Consider the following 20745-nt stretch of genomic DNA (forward strand, 5'->3'; position numbering starts at 1 on the left):
TCTCCCTCCTAAAATAAGCCTGGCTGCTCTGTCTACGCTACCATGAATTCAGGTGGTACAGCCTTATACTAAGAGTGGAGTCTTGCACTGTCGCAGTTGAATGGTTTTCCTAAGTCCTTTAAAACTTCAGAAAAACTGTCCTAACAGTATTATGTATAAATAATATATCCATGTTTATGCCTATGCTGGAGATTATTTGCTGCTGATCACATTAAAGTAGACTGGCTAAGAAAATCATTTGAATGGGGTCGATATTGCATGTTTATATAGTTTTTAAATTGAGGCAATTTGTAAGTGGTTGCCATCTTCATGAAGTGTGGATCCTGAATTTGTTTTTTGTTATTTCTAGGATCTATTCTAAAACAGATTACGTTTCCAGGAAATAAAATTGTTTCGTTTCAAGCATCTCCTGTACAGAAGACTAAAATTAAAGAAAATGGTATATCATCTTTAAGGTAAATGGTGTTTTACAGCTATTTGTTTGGGAGAGAAGCTAATCAGTACAAGTTATTACACAGATCCTGTCTGTTAGATTTAAAGCATGCGTATAGTAAATCATGTCCTTGTTAAAAACATATAGCTTGACTAGCAACAAAACTATTTATTATATATCCTTGCATTTCACTTTTGTTAGAAGATTAGACATATGTAAATATCACTTAATGTGTTGCTATTAAAGGCTTCATCCATTTTATTCTCTTTGTATTACTCTTCAGGAACAAGTTTACTTAATCAAAGTGGCGGGTGGTGCTCCCATCCACCAAACATGGCTACTGGTTCCACATTTCACAGAATTCCTGTATGTATGTCACAAAATGTCATAGAAAAACACTGGAGTCAAACTGTTATTGAATGGTAACCCCTACTGCCCAAAGCCAGTCTAGGACTAATGAGGATTCCCTAAATGCAGGCTCAGTGACTCCCTTTGGGATGTCCCAACTTTCTCTACTTTAGCCAAGGTGCAGTCTTCTGACTGGTTGTTGATTGTTCCTTACACTTACTGTTGGGATTCGGCTAGGTTCACTCACGCCAACACTCGACACCTTCTACTCTTTCTTATTCCGGCCTCCAATTTGCAGCAATCTGATTTGTTCTGCCTCTTGCCGCCGCTGCTGTTCTCCTCTTCTCCCCCGCCGCCGCTGCTCTCCTCCTCTTCTCCCCCGCCGCCGCTGCTCTCCTCCTCTTCTCCCCCGCCGTCGCTGCTCTCCTCCTCTTCTCCCCCGCCGTCGCTGCTCTCCTCCTCTTCTCCCCCGCCGTCGCTGCTCTCCTCCTCTTCTCCCCCGCCGCCGCTGCTCTCCTCCTCTTCTCCCCCGCCGCCGCTGCTCTCCTCCTCTTCTCCCCCGCCGCCGCTGCTCTCCTCCTCTTCTCCCCCGCCGCCGCTGCTCTCCTCCTCTTCTCCCCCGCCGCCGCTGCTCTCCTCCTCTTCTCCCCCGCCGCCGCTGCTCTCCTCCTCTTCTCCCCCGCCGCCGCTGCTCTCCTCCTCTTCCCCCCCGCCGCTGCTCTCCTCCTCTCCCCCCCCCCGCCGCTGCTCTCCTCCTCTTCCCCCTCCGCCGCTGCTCTCCTCCTCCTCCTCCTGCTGGTCTCTTGGTCCTGTCCACCTCCTCTGCTGATCTCGCCCCTCTACCGTTTTCCTGCCCTGTGCGTATATTTCTCTCCTCCTGTACTGATTGGACATCTAACCCTGGCCAATCCGGACCAGTCTTGCCTCCCAGGATGTGTATGTACATGGAGAAATCTTCAAAAGGGGGCTAAGCCCCTCTGACTTTTATGCATAGGGTTGCACATAATGGACATTGAATTTCCAATGCCATATGGCCAGGTTTTTCGCAGTCCTCTCTCCGCAACCATCTTTGTGAGTTTGGGGAATAGTCCTTGGTGATCTAGTGGATTGCTGCTTTCGGATGCTGACTGGCTGGTTCCATGCAGTTTTTTTCTCATTGTAATGGTGCGTGGCTGCAGCTGGTCTCTTGCCAGGCTTCTGCTGCGATCAGGTCTCTGTGGCACTGTGCTTCTTTGCTGTTACAATCGTTTGTTTGGGAGAATTCTCATAAATGTGCTAATTACCTTCACCTTTGAGACCCCCAGCAACTTTGCTGGATTTTGAGGACTTGATTTTTTTACCTGGAGAGTGTGAGCCTTTTTTCCCACTCTCTCATGTATTTTGTATGTGTTTTATTCTTGTGTTCTTTGGTTATGGAGTTTTAGACAACTCCATAGGCATCATCCTTTCATGTGTCACACAGCACCCTCAGTGCAGTGACACAGGGGAAGCCTTTTAGGCTGTTCCAAGGTTTAAATACCTTCTCTGGGATAAACTACTGTTCCACAGAGAAAGTAAAGTGAAATTGACTTTACTAGTCTTTTCAAATTCCTATACCCAGCACACCCTATCTTAGAATAGAGTGCTGGAGGGGTTACTTAGTATCCCCTATATCTAGAAACTCATGTAGCGGTCAAATGCTACACTTTCCTCTCGCAATGGCTGGTGGCAGTGGTTTTACAACGAACTAACATGATTTTTCCCGACCGCAAACACCCGTAGCGTTAAATCGCGGGAGCCATGTTTTTCAAGATGGCGTCTGTGCCTACTTTGTTTAAACGGGTCCCGGTCTGCTTTTTTTGCCATTTCTTTTTGGAATGGTCCTTCTAGAGTTTCTCTGCGCGCCAAACCAGGTTTGGTCCCTATGTTCCTACGCCTTTGGCGGGCTTCATGACTGAAGACCGCCTCTGGCGCCCGAGTTCTGGGGTGGGCAGGAAGTAAGGGAGGTGCCTGAAACTACTTGTGCTTAGTCTCCTAGGAGACCCAAATGCACTCTGGCGTGATTGGCTGGTGACTGTCCAGCAAGGACAACCACCCTGCTGGGTGAGTGATAGCTAGGCTGGAATGAATGGGAGGAAACTGGATAAAAGGTGAGTCTCTTGGCTTGGAAGGCAGAGTCGACCACTGGAACGAAGGAACCAAAGACTAGCTGGAAGAGGATGGCTTTTGCAACTCCTGGACCGTTGGTTTGCCCAGTGTAGCCCTGCTGCATGTCCGAATCGCCTAGTTCTCGACAGAGAAGCCCTTCAAGGACGACTTCTCCCTTTTGAGTTGGTGGGACCAATCAACTTGTAAGCCACCTGAATACCGTTCTCGGAGCTGGTTGTATTTTCCTCAGAGTGCTGCAGGAAACTGAATAGCCAGGGAGAGAGACACCAGTTTGTGTGCTTGTCTACAGCTACTGGAAATGAAGATTTGCCTTTGCTAACTTTTTTGACCAGTCCCAGTGCAGTGCAGGAGTCCCCTGGCGTCCTCCCTCTTGTCCCCATGACTGAGGCTCAGAAACAGCACGATCTGCAGTAACTGCTAGGAACAGACGTCTTCAGCAGCATCTTTTTTTCTTTTTTCTTCATTGTAAGGTACTGGGAAAAGCCCACCGAGAGAACTTGCCTCACTGCGAAAGTGCTTGAAACTTTGGCAACTTGCAGGCCTAGGCAGCTTGTGAACCAACATATGAATCTTTCTTTTACGAACTACTTCTGAGAACTTTGCCAAAGACTTTTCCGTTTAACTACCAGAACTGCCTATCCTATACAAGACTTTAGCCCATTGACTTTGGCCTAAGCTATTGCATTGAATTGACTCCTCTGGTGATCTCAAATTATTTGCAATGTTTAAGAATAACTGTAATATTCTTTTTATTAACCTATGCCTTTTTGCTCCTTCAAAGTATTTTAAATGCATCAGAACCTGACGCTGTGAAGTATTGAAGTATATTTTTGTGTAATATAGATTGCCTCCTTCTAGTGAATGTTTTATAACTGACTGTGAAATAAATTAATAAGTGTTTTACCAAGAAACCTTGAGTGTAAGAGCTTGTTTGAATACTTTTAATTCTAGACCTCTATGTAACGTCCTTACAGCTCACATTCCCCTCTTGAGATGAGCCTGGCTGCTCAGCAACGCTACCACAAAACTGTGTAGTACAGACTTATACCAAAGGTTGGTTTTGCTTACACCTGTAGTCCTAGTTGTGTGTAGTGGTCCGAAAGGGTACTGCATACAAACTTTTCCTAACATCCATTAATAAGGCAAGCTGGTGTTCTGGTTTTCTCTTCTGCACTCTCATCCTTTGACTTGATATCAACCGATGGAACACACTGGCACACATTTGTACCTGAAGGCAAGGCTGGACATAAATCTGTAACGACCTATACTAGTAATTGGGGCCAAGAGGAGGGATGGGCAGCTTTCTGCTGCATTTGCCCTCCAGGCTAGGGCTACCTCTGTATTGCTTTGTGGCAGCCCTCTTCCCCCTTTACAGGACCAGGATACTGCACTTGTCACATTTAGCAAAACACATATCTCGCCCTTTCCTGAAATAATTCCAAATAAATTGTAAAACTGCTGCTTTTGTTAATTAAGTGGACCATCACTGTGTGCTGCAAACGAAAAATGCAACCAAACTGTTTATATTTTATACAATTTGGTTAAGGTCTGCAAAGCATGATGCATTGTTTCATTAGTAGAAACGTAGAAGCTTTTATGTGAAATTCAGCTACAATAGTCATGAATTAAATGAAGTGAATGGAGCATGGAAAAGTTTGAGTGACACATTTGCATTTTGTAACATGTAACAGTCATTGAGAACTCTTTTTATATGGGTTGCCCAGGGTAAAAACAAAGTCTGACGTTTAAGGAGATTTGTAAAGGATTAGGACAAATTAAGGTTTCGCTTGTTTGAAGGTCATTATGACGCTGATGTTTGCGGGGATCTGCTGTTAGAGAGAATAGCTATCGACCCAGGCAAAATATTGCTTTGATAGCAACTATTGCAAGATTAGGGCGTTGACTCTATCGGTTATGTTTCATATTAATATAGTCAGAAATTGAATGTATGTTATTTTTTTGTATTGATGATTGGTATGCATAATGGCAAATGCATAAATCAAATCCTACCATGCACCATTTTTAACAAGCGATCAAAACTTGTTAAGCGGATGCAGTCGTTTTTGGACATAGTGCCAAGTAGATTCTCCTGAAACTTGAGTCTATCAAAAGACCATTCCAGTAGTGTGCAGAGGGTCCACCAAGTTAATCCAAAACACTGGCAATGGCACTGTGACTGAGCAGTCAGGCTTCACTCTTAGGAGTGGGGAAGACTGGTGTTGCAGTACATTCAATCATCCTTCAAAGGCACTTACTGTGCACAACATGGTATATGCTTTAATGTATTAAGCAACCAAAGTTCAACTATGCACGTTAGAATTAAACACGTTTGTTTATTTAATATAGCACAAAACCAAACCCGCAGGTAGCCGGGCGCAAACATTACAAGGATACTTGAGAACTTGGTTACAGTGACGCACACAAAATAGGCAGTAGGACAGTTCAACAACATTACAGTCTGAATATACTTATACAGTTAATGCCAGGTGTCGGAAGCATAAAGAGCTAAGTAACAATCGACTACAGTTTTGTAGTCCGGTAGGATCCAGTGAAGTTCCTAGATACTAGCAGTGTTAGTCGGAGGTCCCTACTCGGGGACAGGTTAACAATGGGCATAGTCGGGAGGTGTCACTCAGGACGAGCGGTTCTAGTAAAAGAGGTTGATCACATTAGATGTCATTAGATCTTATCCATGAAAGAACCTTGCGCCTGAAACTTGGTTAAGGTTGGTCCTTTCTAAGTTCTAAGGGGAGTTTGTTCCAGGTTTGGGCAGCTATGACTGGAAAGCTAGCGCTGCTAGCTGTACTCTTTTTGTATCTAGGCACCATCAAGGTATAAGCGTTAGTCATTCTTGTGGGGCGGTTTGAGATTCTCTTGTTGATTCTGTTTGCTAGATAGGAGCTATATTGTTGAGGCATTTGGACGTGAGCGAGAGAGTTTTGAGGCTGATCCTGTCTTTAATTTTTTGCCAGTGGATATTCCTTCTGGCGGTAGAGACATGGGCTCTGTTAGGAATGTTTAAGGCTACTCTAAGAGCGTTATTTTGGAGTGTTTGGAGTTTAAGCATATACTTGTTAGATCATGCATATAGGGCATTACAATAGTCCAATCTGGATATGATAAGTGCATTAGCTAAGGTAATACAGCTACCCTCTGTTAGGAATGGTCTACATGCTCGGATCAGTTTACAGTTTATAGGCTGTGCAGGAAGATAGGGAGTTAATTTGTTTCTTAAAAGTGAGTGCTGAGTCCAGATAGACCTCAAGGGTTTTGACTGCGGGCATCACTTTGATGACATTGTTGTCAATGTTAAACGAGGCATAGTTAGGGACAAGTTTTTTAATCGCTGTCTCTGTGCTGAGGATCAGTATCTCCGTTTTGTCATTCAGACAGATGCCATGGGATGCCATCCATGCCTGAATGAGGAGATATATCTTATTTACCAAGGCTGAGTCTTCCAAGAAGTTACCTGAAAGGGGGATGAGGATCTAAGTGTCATCTGCATAGTTAGTGTAGATGACGCCCAGTCTATCCAACTTGTCAAACAAAGTTTTGGTAAAGATGTTGTACATAGGAGACACACATGATTCCTGGGGGACACTGCAGGAGACATGTATGGGATCAGCAGCTGCTGGGGGGGGTGGGGGGGGAAGAAGACTCTCATAGTCCGGTTAGCAAGGAAGGATTGAACCCAGGTTATGGCATCGCTTGAAAAATGGGCAGCGGAGCCGAGGTGATTGCATAAAACTGCATGATCTACCAGGTCAAAGGCTGCCGAAAGGTCAAGGAGTAGTAGCATAGCAGATTTTCCATTATCCTTCAACTCGTCAATTTGAGTCTTAAGATCAATTAGGGCTGTTTCAGTGCAGTGAAGGGGGGCGGAAGCCGGATTGTCGTGAGCCTACAAGGTTATTAGTTTCAAGGTAGTCCTGGATTTGCAGGTAGGCTACCCTGTCGATAATTTTGAGTAGGAATGGGACCGTAGTGATGGGTCTGTAATTTGTTGGGATGGAAGGGTTGAGAGTTAGTTTTTTTTTTAGCAGAGGTAGGACCCAAGACTGTTTAAGGTTATTGGGCACTAGGTTAGTCTTAAAGGAGGCGTTGATAAGTTTATAGATGAAGGGAGCTAGGTCTCTCGCATCTTTTATAATTTGAGGAGGGCAATTATCTCCTTTACAATTAGAAGGCTTTAGGGAGTGTATAATTTTTTCTGTCTCTAGTATGGTTATTTGTTTGAAGCTAAAGGGGTGAGGAATGTTATTGGACTAGTTTAGGGAGGGCTGTACCTTGGGAGTAGGCTCCACTGGCAATAGCAAGGCAGCTTTTTTAATTGCAATTTTGGCTTGAAGAGAGCTGATTTTTACTCAAGGTAGTGCACCAGAGCTTATTTTTGGGAGTAGTATCAGTTTGCGGTAAGGGTGATTCCATTTCACACAGGATGGTGAATAATTCCTTAGTGTCAGATTTGGCTTTAGCTATTCTGTCGTGTTTTTTTTTTTTTTTTTTTTATTAATTTCCTTTTTATATTGTTTGTCATGGGTGGCTAACTTGATTTTGTTCTCCTCAGTAGGCGAGTGTCGCCATATTGATTGCAGTTTTCTTTTTTGAGTTCCAAGGTCTTTCAGTTGAGGTGTGAACCAGTTATTCAGGTGGGAGAGTTCGCCTTTATGGATTTTGGTGGGGGCGATCAGATCTAGTGCCTTGGTCATGGTGCTATTATAGGTTTCCACAATTAAGGTTGGGTCTGTAATATTGTCTACATTGTTAAGGGTACATTCTATGTAGAAAAACTGTGAATGGTCTAAATCGGTCCACTTCAATTGTAAAGCAAGTGGAAAAGAATAGCTGAACTAAAACGTTGTCCACTTCATGGTCATGGAGATAAAGAAGATGCATTGCACTCTAAGGACCAGCAACATTGGGTTTCGGGACCCAGCAAAAGTGATCCAAGGCGGTGGCCATCGAGGAAGCCGTTCAGAAAGCGCATCTGTATAGCTTACATTTGACGTGGGGATTGGGGTCTTACTAGTCTTCAGTTGGGGTCTCTGGTCAGTGTGAGCTGACTTGTAAAGTTGGAGTGAAGACAACGGATTTTGCAATGTAACATGTGTAGTGGCTAGGAAATGTATATTGTGACATTGGAAATCCACACGGACTGAATGGTTGAGGGATTTGGTCTACACTAATGATAGAGGAAACACATTTTTCTAGTATAACAGCTGAAGACCTAAAGATATCTGGAGCCAAGTTCGGGTCTACATGACCTCAAAAATGCAGTCCCAGACCAGGTTATATAGCCTTGAGACCATGCTGCTACATTCCCCACCTGAAGTATTTGCATCTATACAGGGATGTCTCTGGCTCATGAGGAATGGACAGCCATCTTTGCCTGACCACCGCTCTCATATGAAAATACTGCAGTATCAGTATTGGCTTATTGCCCAATTTCCCTGTGAAGTCATCAAGAGAGATAAACATACCCTCTGAAAATAAATCTCCCAGTACCAGCTGATCTCTATCCCATGTTGCACGGACATCCCTATCCAGAGTTGGAGCTATATGTGGGAAATTGCATAATGGATCTCCCTGCGTATCCGGAACTATGCCTAATCCATGGAACAACCTGGACTTGTCATGGCCGCAGGCCCCAGAACACACAAACCACACCATCTAGTGATGGGGGCAATGAGTCACTTGATTCACTTATGTCCCTTGGGACCCATAAACACAGGGGCCCTGGCTGGACTCAGTCCTGTTGCCTTTGGCGCCAGGCTCATATAGAGATGTGAGCAGGAACACTTAATTTCAGTGCTTTTACTTTATTTCAGTGCCGGAGTGCTTTTATTTAACAAGAACTTTCCAGGAGCTGAAAGCCTTTATTCCAGAGAACATCCTCATGTGCTGACTCATCGGGTGTGGCTCCCTAGGCCTGGTCTTCGTGTGCTGACTCCTCGGGTGTGGCAGGCAGGCTGAACCTGGTGGGCGTGGCTTCAGAAGCTCAGCTATATAAGCTGATACATCCTTGAGACCGGTGCTTCGCGTTCTTGTGCACTCGCGTGCAACGTGACGCTCACCGCTGCTTGGATCAGTTTACTTACCTTTGAAACCAGGCGTTGTCCTGCATACTCGCCTCCAGGAAACCAGTGCTTCATCGCTTCATCTGCAGACTCATCTGCTGACGTCCAGTGATCTTGATCCCAACGCCGCAGCACCACACTCTGCATCCACGAACTTGGACCCTGTGAAGAAGAAAGACCAGGTTAGAACATCCGTCCTAGGGCCGCGCTGCATTTGAACACCGTGCGTGCCCTCTAGTTAACAACTTGCCAGGTACTGTACCGCTGCAGCTTCGTTCCTCATTCCCTCCAGCTTCCGCCTTGAGCTCTGCAGCTTCTGCCGGGCCTGCAACATCACCTGCAAGGGAAGAAAGCAAAAGGGCAAACATCAAATACAATACAACAAAAACAGACGAGGGACAAAGGCAAACAGGAACACTTAACTGAAGTATAGTGGATTAGTCGCAGGAGGACTGGACTACCACGTGCAAGACACCAGTGACGGAACTCTGTCCCGATCATACAAGCGCCCCTGCCAGAAGCAGCAGGACGGAGTGCTTGCCAAAACTAAGCAACGGGTGAGCTTTCCGGGTACAGCGCATCCCATGGGTACCACGGTTTGGGAGAAGGGGTCTCGAAGGGGATCAGGCGCACAAGCTGGCATACTCACGCACCCTATTCTCCACGCAGGAGCAGTCCCGAGCAGCATCACCTATTACCACCAGTCACCACATAAGCGCAGAGGGTGAAGTCGCACCCGAGCGACCTCACCGCCGGGAGGGCTGCAACCGTGCCCCAACGCCTCCAAAGAAATCAGGTGAGCATAACAGGACCATGCTTTAACTGTGGTTCAAACCAGGGAAGCTGTTCACAAGTCTACATACTTATCACTGAAAATTACGGGTTTAAAATCATATGGTGCAGCACTATATTTCTCTAGTGGAATGTGAACTACAGGCTGCTAAGAATCCTACCAGTATATGGCAAACTGCACTTGGGCTAGCGGGAAATGTAGCGCCAAGCCTGGCACTGCAATTCCTCCCCATTCAAACGGTTCCACCATCTTCACCCAGGTCAATCTGACTGACCCAGCACCCCCCCCCCCCCTGCTCCCATAGAAACCCAGGTGCCAAGAAAGTGGTTTTCGAGGGGATTGGGTCCTCCGACGTATTCCATATCTATGACATGTAATCACCACAGCTGTGCTGCTTCGGAAACTTTTTTCGGTGTCTGCGTCCTGCGTCGATGACGTCGATGCGCCGTCGTCGAGGGCCTCCTCCGACGCCATCCGATGTGATAAGTAGGACGCACGACGCCCGTAGCCTCAGTTCCTTGTTTTCCGCGAACGTGTTGCTTCGTGAATCTCGGTTAACGCCTTGACTCTTTGGAGTTCTGTTCTTCTCGGTTCTTCGAACCTGTTCGTTTTGTGAAAATCTTTTGTGTGAAGATGTCTTCTACTTCGTCTTCGACCCCGCGTCCGGGTTTCAAGAAGTGCGGGGAGTGTGGGTCCAAGATGTCGGTGACGGACTCGCACGACGCCTGCCTCTGGTGCCTCGGGGAGGCCCACGACACGGATGACTGTATCGACTGCCAGTCGCTCACGTCCAAAGCCTTACGCGAACGTAAGAAGTTGTCGGTAGGTCGGGTGTCCAAGCCCAGGAAGTCGAAGTCTGCGGGGCTTTCGACGGATGATTCGAGGGGTGACTCTCCGCGTCGTCGGAAGTCTCGTGGGTCTCCTTCTAGGAGTCGGTCTCGCCACTCCTCAGCCTCTTCGAGGCATTCTAGGAAGCGCCGACACCGGTCGTCTTCCAGGTCCTCTTCGGAGGACTCTGCCCGGCACGTCGCTTACCCCACCAGCCGTGCGACGCGGGAGGAATGGGCTTCCTTCGGGAAGAAAATGCTGGCGATTCTTGAGTCGCAGGGTACTAAGACGTCCGCGCCCCCGAGTGGGGTCGGTCGTGAGAGGTCGAGAGACACCGCTCGCAAGAGTGGTCGGCACGAGTCACGGGAGAGGTCCCGTTTGGACAAGGAAACTCGTTCTCGACGCGTTCGAGACCGCATGCACCTGTGAGGTCTTCGAGGAAGACATCGACGTCTGAGGCGTCGAGGGCGTCGACAGGATTTCTCGAGGCTCCGGCTCCGAGGAAGTCGTCGAAGCCGTCGACGCTCAGGTCGTCGAGGGACACGCTCGGGGCTCCGGCTTCGAGGGCTGTCGCCGCCGATGCTGGAGGCGCTGCATCTGACGTCGACGCCGATTTCCTCGACGCCTTTCGTGTCGGAGGTGCCCCGTGGCACGGGAGAACCCCCGAGGAAGGTTCTGGTTAAGAGCAAGCACTCTCGGGTGCCTTCTTTTCGCCACCTGGACTATATTTCAGAGGCGGATGAGGATTCTGATGCCCTGGTTACTAGTCATGTTCCAGATGAAATTGTCTCGGGCCATAGTCAGTTTGAGGATTTGAGACAGTCACTGCATGATGCCAGTGGACTGGACACCTCTCCGGAGGTGTAGTTTTGTAGGCCTGAGCCTGGCTCTCATGCCGATTCCTCGTACCGGCGCCTTATGGCTAGGGTTTCTGAGTACTTGGGATGGTCTGCTCCCCCAGGGGAGTTTGTGCAGGATGATCTGACGGACATCCTTGATGTTGGTCCCCCAACTGATCCGGTACTGCCGTTCCATATGGCTTTACAGAGAAGGGTGGCGGCGGCTTGGACTGCTCCGGAGAGTCTCCCGGCGGTGGGCAGATCCTTGTCGCGAAAATACCGTCCAGCCAGTAGCGACCCCTGCTACTTGACCAGGCGCCCCACTCCGGAGAGTTTGGTGGTGCAGGCGGCCACGGCCCCGGCAAAGCAGGCGTCGTACCCTACCATCCCTCCTGATAGGGACGACAAACGTTTTGATGGCTGGGCGAAGAAAGTGTTTTCTTCTGGTGGTATGGCGCTTCAGGCGGCCAACTCCATTTGTGCCTTGTCTCGTTTCACACACACTCTGTGGAACTGTGTTGCATTAGCGGCTGAACATATTCCCGAAGGGGACGAACGGGATGGTTTCCTTGCTATGGTCCAGGATGGTAAGGATGCCATGTGCGAGTCGGTTCAGTCGGGTTTGGACTTACCTGAATGCGTCAGTAGGTCCATGGCGGCGAGCACCGTAATACGCAGGTTTGCCTGGTTGCGGAAGTCGGGGTTTGCTCCTGATGTGCAGTCCCGGCTCCTCAACATGCCCTTTGACGGTGAACACCTTTTTGGCAGCAAGGCTGACGAGATCCTTGAGAGGTTGCAGACCTCAAAAGCTGCAGCGAAGTCGTTGGGCGCTGCAGTTCGCCAACCTCCGCCTTTTCGTCCTAGGGGACAGCAGTGGAGGGGTGGTTCCTTTCGCTATTACTCCTTCAGTAAAGCGAGAGGAGCTGGCAGTCAAAGAGGCCAACGCAGGGGTACCAGAGGTGGACGACAGGGTACCCGTGGTGCCAAGGCCGCTCGGCACAGGAAATTCAAGCCCTGCTGGAGAAAGGCGCCATAGAACTGGTGCCTGTAGCGGAGAGGAACAAGGGATGGTATTCCCCTTATTTTTTGATTTCGAAGAAAGACGGGGGATTGAGACCCATCATGGACTTGCGCGGTTTGAACAAACTCCTCAGGAAGGACAAGTTCAAGATGGTTACTCTCTCTCAAGTCCTCCAGGCCCTTCAGCTTCAGGACTGGTTGGTGTCACTCGACCTCAAGGATGCTTACTTCCATGTGCCGATCCATCCCAAGCACAAGAAGTACCTGAGGTTCGCGGTTGGCGACTCGCACTTTCAGTTTCGGGTCCTGCCGTTCGGATTGACCTCCGCCCCGAGGGTTTTCACCAAGCTCATGGTGGTGGTGGCAGCGCATCTCAGGCAAGGGGGATTCACGTCTACCCCTACCTGGACGATTGGTTGATCGGGGGTGCTCTCCCGAGCAAGTCCTGGATCATCTGTCCGTCACCTGCCACTCCCTTCACAGGCTGGGCTTCTCCCTCAATTTAAAGAAGTCCCATTTGACGCCAACACAGCGGCTCCAGTACATCGGAGCAGTGCTCGACACTTCCCTGGGGCAGTGTTTTCCTCCCCAGGTGAGGGCTCTTCACATTCAGCAGATGGTGCACAAGTTTCAGCATGCCCAGACGCTCCCAGCGTTCGAGTTCTTGAGGTTGCTTGGCCTCATGGCATCCTGCATTCTTCTGGTGCCAGAGGCTCGCCTGTGGATGAGATCTTTGCAGTGGGCGCTCAAGACGCAATGGTCGCAGTCCTCCGGCAGGATGTCGGACCCGGTTCAGGTGCCGCCCTCGGTCGCCCGGGACCTTCTGTGGTGGGCCATCGAAGGCAACTTGATGAAGGGGGGCTCCATTTTGGCTTCCCTGGCCGGAGGTGACGATCGTGACGGATGCATCCCTCACGGGTTGGGGAGCTCATGCCAACGGGCTGACAGTCAGCGGTCGTTGGTCTCCGTCGGAGTCCAGACTCCATATCAATCTGTTGGAGCTGAGGGCCGTCAGGCTAGCCCTGAAGGCTTTTCTGCCGACTGTGCGAGGAAAGAGTGTCCTGATCCTGACGGACAACACAGTGGCCATGCACTACCTCAACAAAAAGGGGGGGGCAGGGTCACTTCCTCTGTGCAGGGAGGCGATGCAGCTCGAGTTCTGAGCCATCGAGCAGGAAGTTTCGATCTCAGCAGTTCATCTGGCCGGAGACGAAAACGTGACGGCGGACGCTCTGAGCAGGCAGAGCACGATCTCTCACGAGTGGGAGTTGGCTCAGGAGATTCTCCTGGAGATCTTCGCCCTTTGGGGGACCCCTCAAGTGGATCTCTTCGCCGCCAGTGTCAACCGGAAGTGCGAAAGGTTTTGCTCGCGGGAATTTCCTCCAAAAGGAGCCTTAGGAGACGCGTTTGTGGTGGAGTGGTTATTCCCGCTGCTGTACGCGTTTCCTCCAGTCCCCGTCATCCCGCAAGTGCTGCGGAGGTTACGGAATTTCGGTTCCCGGATGATCCTCATTGCTCCGGCGTGGGCTCGGAGGACGTGGTACCCGGACCTTCTCGACTTGTCCATCTGCCCTCTGCGTCGTCTTCCCTACCGAGACGATCTGCTCTCACGGGAGGGGGGGGTCAGGTTCTCCATCCAGAGGTCAGATCCCTCAACCTTCACGCTTGGCTTCTGAAAGGTTGAGGTATAGGGATTGGGACCTCCCTGAAGACGTGATGGAGGTGTTGCTTTCGGCCCGAAGGCCAGCAACAAAGTCTCTGTACCGTTGCCGTAAGTTCTGCAACTGGTGCAGAGTTCAGAATGTGGATCCTTTTGCATGTGACATCCCCATGGTTCTGTCCTTTTTACTTTCTTTGGCCCACAGGGGCTTGCAAGTGGGTACCATTAAAGGTTATCTGGCGGCGCGGTCCATCTTTAAGCGCTCGTCTGAAGAGTGTTCTTACTTTAAAATCCCTTTAATTTCACAGTTTCTGAAAGGGTTCACTAATGTGTTCCCTCCGTCACCTTTCCTGGTGCCCGGTTGGGATTTCAACCTTGTTCTTAAGTTTCTTATGGGTGCTCCGTTTGAGCCTTTACATTCTTGCCCTTTGAGGCTGTTAACTCTGAAAACTGTTTTTAGTTGCGGTTACTTCCGCTCGCAGAGTGAGTTACAGGCACTTTCAGTTAAGCCACCCTTCACTGTATTTCACAAGGGCAGGGTTGTCCTTCGAGTTCGTCCTTCTTTTCTTCCGAAGGTAGTGACGGAATTTCATTTGGCCCAGAAGGTTGTTCTTCCGGCATTCTATCCTCCTCCGCATCCTGGTAAGGAAGAGGAGAGGCTCCATAGGCTTGATCCTAGGAGAGCTTTAAGCTTTTATGTTTCACGCATGTCCCGGGTCAGAGTGGACGATCAACTCTTTATTGGTTACGCTGGAAAGCGTTTGGGGCAAGCTGTGACGAAACAGACTTTGTCTCGCTGGATTATTTTGGCCATCTCGGAGTGCTACCGCTTGGCGGGTAAGGACCCACCGGCTGGCTTGCGGGCCCATTCTACCGGGGTATGGCTGCCTCTACTGCCCTGCAGAGGGGTGTTCCAATTCGCAACATCTGTGATGCAGCTACCTGGGCTTCAGTACATACATTTGTACGTCACTATTCCCTCGATTCCATCCGAGCACAGGATCTGGCCTTTGGCAAGGTGGTCCTTTGCTCTGCTATTTGATTGGCTATTCTAAATTTTGATTCTAAATTCTTTCCCTCCTCCTTGCTCTGGTACTGCTTTGGGAGTCTGTCATAGATATGGAATACGTCGGAGGACCCAATCCCCTCGAAGGACAATTTACTTTCTTACCTCGAAACGTTCTTTCGATGGGATGGTCCGACGACTTATTCCATATCGCTCCCGCCCTGCCTTCCCCGCTGCAGAATTTCTTTTGCGATTGCAGCTTACGTTCCGCAAGGCTTTGTGTCTGACTGGCAGTTTACTAGTGTCACATGTTCTGGGGGAAGAAAATACAACTGAGGCTACGGGCGTCGTGCGTCCTACTTATCACATCGGATGACGTCGGACGTCGGAGGAGGCCCTCGACGGCGCATCGACGCAGACGCCGAAAAGTTTCCGAAGCAGCACAGCTGTGGTGATTACATGTCATAGATATGGAATACGTCGTCGGACCATCCCATCGAAAGAACGTTGCCAGGTAAGAAAGTAACTTGTTCTTCTAATTGTAAACCAAGGTTGAGTGGAGGGCCAAATATGCCCTAATTTATAGGTTGGTGTGATGAAATGACCAATGCCTTCCAGGAGTACGGGGATAAGTGGTGAATTAAACATCCACTCCTCCCCACACTATTAAACCAGCAGTGATTTGAATCATAAAGGACCAACTGGTATACCTCCTTCACCTCTTTAGGATAGCATGGCTGAGATTGGGCTTTATTGTTCAGGGGGGATGTGAGGTAGTACAGAAACAGTGAAACAACTACAATACCATGGTACAAAAAAGAGAATATCCAGCCAAAGTTCTATAATATAGGGAACTTTAAACTGTAAATTCAAAAACAAAACGACGCATCCCTATAAGGGGAAAAAACAGAAAAGGCTGACTTTGGAAATTAGAGGCACTCTGCCCCACTGACTTGAGCCGTATCTCCTTAAGTTCCAGAAGCTTCTTAAGACATTCCTTTTCTCTTCTTCCTTTCCACCCCTGCTAATGTCCCCTGCTGCCCTACACTGGCAGCCTGCTTTCCCCAGAGTCTTACAGGGCACCAACCCCTCCCCCTAGTCCAGTCTACCCCTGCAATTGGTCTCCCCCGACTCCCCCTTTTCATACTACACTTGCCCTCATGGGACCCTAGCCTGGCTGGGCCTGCTCCCTTGTAGCCCGTCCAGCCCCTTACCTTGCACTTAGCTCGTGGACTCCCTTCCCCTGCACTCTCTGCTTTCCCCTGGTTCTGTCCACCCAGCCCCCTCTGGCACTTACCCTGACATGGGCCCTTGCGTCCTGACATGCACTCCCTCCCCACCCCCTTCTCCCCTGCACTTGCACAATCGGAATGCCACAAGGCCTAGTAGGATCGTTACTGGGTTTTCTCCCTGTTCCTCCACCCCCTTGTCTTGTTGCGCCTCGATACACTTGTGTATAGGCGCATTATGGTGAAGAAACTTAGCTCAGGGGCAACGTGTTTGTCTTGGAAGAAAGACCACGCAGCCCAACACTGGTTCGAATCCCGATCCTGCGCTTAGAAACCACTTGCTGGTATGAAGCACGTTTTATAAAAGAACTATTATTATTATTATTATTATAAATAACCAATAAATAAGAGCAGCACAGAACTATGAAGTTGAGTACGTAATATCTGGTGATCTGAAATCTAATTGCCTGCCTTTGCTGCTGAATGGTTCGTCTCAGGATGGTGTAGTGTCTGTTAGCCCCTGTAAAAAGGAGAACTTCACTCGTGTGGTCTGATTTTATTATTACTTTTTTTTTTTGCTGACATTGAACTATATATACACTGAATGGTGACGTTCCGGGTACTGCAACATTAAGTGGTCTTAAATCATCTAATATAGATTTTTGTTTTTCGAAGTGAAAAAGTGTTGCCGTCTGCTATAGAGTTCAGAACTATTTTTATGAACTTCATTGACCATTCCATTTCAACATTAAGGTCTGAGGTAACAGATATGAAAACACAGTTGTATGACCAGGTTGGTGTTGCCACTATAAATGCAGGTTGTATTAGACCAGCATTTAGAAAAAAAATAATTTTATGTAGTTTGGGACAGTTATATACAATTTGGGACATCTAACGAACTGGTAGAATGGCTATCGTCAATTGCGTATAATCATTTACCCATGGGCAGTTGTAAAAGTAGGGAAAAATGTGGGTAGGATCTATGACAAAAAGATTAACCAGCAAAAGATGCTGAAGGAATTAATTGCCTGGGACAGCAAGAAGCGTCGGTCGCCGTATAAGATCATCATTCACAGTGCAACATCTGAGTTAGTGTGTTGTATAAATTAAGCCACTTGCCGTGAATTTGTATCTAAGAAGTTTGCCTATGACGACCACACAATATTGAAAAAACTGGTATATGTCTTAAATGTAATAAGACTGAATTGTTTATCATTAAGGGCCTTAAACAGTCCCAGTCCCGTGGCCCAGATGGCATTTGTAATATTGTATTGAAATCGAACTCTGGGCTGAGCGATGGTCCGCTCCTATTCACTATGGTGGTAAAGAGTAGTGAAAAACCAGAATCCTGGAGGATGTCGCGTATGATGCCCATTTATAACAAACGTCTTAGAGGTAACCCAGAGAGTTACCGACTATTGGCTTTGACCGATGTGGCAAGTAACATTTTTATCAACATTTTTACTCTGCGAGATGAATACTTTGGCAGAGAGGTATGGAATATTGGAATGTTTTCAAATTGGTTTCAGACTAGGCTGGTCTACTAATATTCTTATAGTCCACTCCCTGACCGAACAATCCAGGCAAAAGGCTGCCCTTCCATTATATGTATTGTTTGTCGATTTTTCATTGCCATTTGATACTGTCGACAGACATACATTATTGAAGTTGGGAAAGTTGGGTCTACCCAGTAATTTGCTCTACGCATGCCGATTTCTTGTATTGTGATAATATGGCATGCGTGACATTAAATGATCTAGCTGAGCTCACTGAACCAGTGCCGATTCAGGGGGTGGCAAGAGGGGGGGGGGTCAGACTATGGTGTGTGCTGGCCCCCCTGCTATTTAATTGTGATCTTGGACAGGCTTTGAGAAACGTTCATGTTCCTCAGAAGCTGGAACTTGTTAAATAGGATGGCTCCGATACGCTGATGACTTTGAAATGTTTGATAACACCTATGTAGGAATCGGCCGCAGTTCCCGAGCCATCCTAGAATATGCAGTAAGCAATCGTCTGACTGTTAACATTAAAAAGGTCCCAATTCATGTCCTTTGTTAGGAAGCGTTAGTCTCATCAGCATATTAAGTGTCACAATTGTGTGATTGAGAGGGAGTAATTACTTTTATTTGGGATATGAGATTGAGGATGATGGTTAACGATGCCACATTGTTGAGAAAGGAGATCGAAAGCAGCGGTCACGATGGTAGCCATTAGACCTTCTCAAGAAGAACTGCAGGCTATAGCCTCATTGGTGTATTAAATGTTTATAAGCAAAAGTTGTCCTCCTCCTTTCTCTATAAACTAGAAACATTGTACAAGGACCATGCAGTATGGGCTAATGGAGTTGAGGGTGTTATATGCTGAAAGGTGTTGGGATTATCACATTCATCATTAATTGAGGTAATAAGATTAGAAATCTGCCTGCTCTCCCTGTCTACCACGATTAAAGATAATAGGTGTTGTACGCACCTAAAGATAATGTGTGCACAAGCTGTTTCCTTATTGGGCCTGGTTAAGACTGCCTTAGTGATGCATATTAGTATTGTATTGCTAAATGAAGCATTTTTCTTCCAGATAGGTTGGATCCCAAGATGGGAGTTATGGATTAGGTCCGTTATTAAAATTATTCAAAGTTGGTGCTGAAAAGTGGGATTGGGTGAATAGCCATGAATAGCTGAAACAAGCTTGTTCAGATGTTCTTTAAATTTAAAGAAACTGCAGCATTACATCTTTATCGCCCCTTGCCCTGCTATGCTTACAATATTTGAGTCACAACATTGACTCTCGCGCTCCACCTTGGCAGACCTTTGCAATCTCTCCTTCTCCAGTGGCGTTTTCGCCACTTCTTTCAAGCACTCTCTTGTGCACCCTCTGCTCAAAAAAACCCTCTGCCGACCCTTCCATTCCAGAAAACTATCGCCTGATCTCCATCGCCCCTTTCCTGGGCCAACTCTTGGAGAAGCTGGCTTCTCTCGGCTTACCTGCCACACCGAATCTGTTGAAGTCTCCATGACCATCGGTCTGGTGTTGGAGCATCCGGAATCACGGAAACTGCTCTTCTGAACACCCGTGAAGACCTGCTCTTAAATCTTGACTCAAACTCTCCCTCTGTCCTCATCCTTCTTGACCTCTCTTCTGCTTTCAATACGATAAACCACAACATCCTGATCTGTCTGCGTGATACCCTAGGCATCACAGAGCAGGCCCTGGCGTGGCTAGCGTCCTTTCTCTCAGATCGTTCTTTCAAGATGCCACTTAGGTCCTTTCTCTCCGCTGTCACTCTACTTCTGGTGTTCACAAGGGATCTAATCTATCCCCCGGTCCTTCAATGTCTACATGGCCCTTTTGGCCCACATGATCTCTTCTTTCACCTCCAGCTTTCAGTGTTATGCGGATGTCGCACAGCTCTCAATCAACTATTCAGTCCTGGTGTGCTGCTAATGATCTCTGCCTTAATGCCCAGTAAGACGGACATCGTCCTCATTGGGACCCCTGCTCCTCTTTCCCACTTGCACTCTGGCCGGCCTCCCTTGGTCCTGTGCCCTCACCAACCAGTGAGGCAAATAAATATGGGGGTCATTTTCGACGCCACTCTCGCCTTCTGTTCTCACATCCTGGAAATCTCTAAAGTCCCACTCCCAGCTCCATCTCCTTAGATGTATTCTACCTTTTCTCACTTTCTCCCCACCCCCGAGGCTCAGTGTCTCCAGAGCCCTGGTTCTTTCCAGACCGGACTACTGCAAAAGTCTTTCTCTATCTTCCTACTTCTACCCTCGACCTCTTTAGCGTATCCAGAACAGTACCGCAAGACTTATCCTTGGGTTCAAGCCCAGGGACCACATCTCTCCGGCTCTGAAATCCCTCCACTGGCTGCAAGGATCAAGTTAAAGTCCATCTGCATAGTCCACAGGGCTTTCTGGGGTTGGGGCCTGCACTCCCTACAATGCTCTCTGCCTAAATACTCCCCTTCTAAATCTCTCCGCTCTGTCTCATCCAACTGTCTGCGGGTGAGCTGTTTCTTTAAACACAGATTTGGGGGTAGAACTTTATCCTCTGCAGGTGCCTCCCTCTGGAACAGCCTCCCTGCCTCTCTACATCTTGAGCTGGATCTCCTCAAGTTCCGGAAACTCCTCAAGACTTTCCTCTTCTCTTCCTCTCTCCCTCTCCCCTGCTAACCTCCTCTCCTCTCTCCTCCCCAACTCTGCTCCGTTTCACTGACTGGTCACCTGGTGCACCTCCAGAGCCTCACAGGTCTGTATGCGCCCCCCCCCCCCCTTTTGCTTCTCTCCACACTCCTTGTCATGCACTTGTGCTTCTTGACAAGTCGTTAGGCCTAGTACGGCAGCTTATTGATGGCTTGATCA

The 20745-nt window shown here is 48.2% G+C and overlaps 1 protein-coding gene across 2 annotated transcripts in view; it reads left to right on the plus strand.

Moving 5' to 3' along the window:
- LOC138497449 (transcription initiation factor TFIID subunit 4B-like) overlaps nt 1-20745 on the plus strand; it is a 927656-nt gene that overhangs the window by 350404 nt on the left and 556507 nt on the right. For both annotated transcript variants that reach the window (XM_069620942.1, XM_069620943.1), the window contains one exon: nt 350-455. In XM_069620942.1, coding sequence (XP_069477043.1) covers nt 350-455 — 106 coding nt within the window. The remainder of the gene's footprint in view (nt 1-349; nt 456-20745) is intronic.

This window comes from Ambystoma mexicanum, chromosome 5q (assembly GCF_040938575.1).
Source record: "Ambystoma mexicanum isolate Mex_15411 chromosome 5q, UKY_AmexF1_1, whole genome shotgun sequence".
Classification (NCBI taxonomy): domain Eukaryota; kingdom Metazoa; phylum Chordata; class Amphibia; order Caudata; family Ambystomatidae; genus Ambystoma; species Ambystoma mexicanum.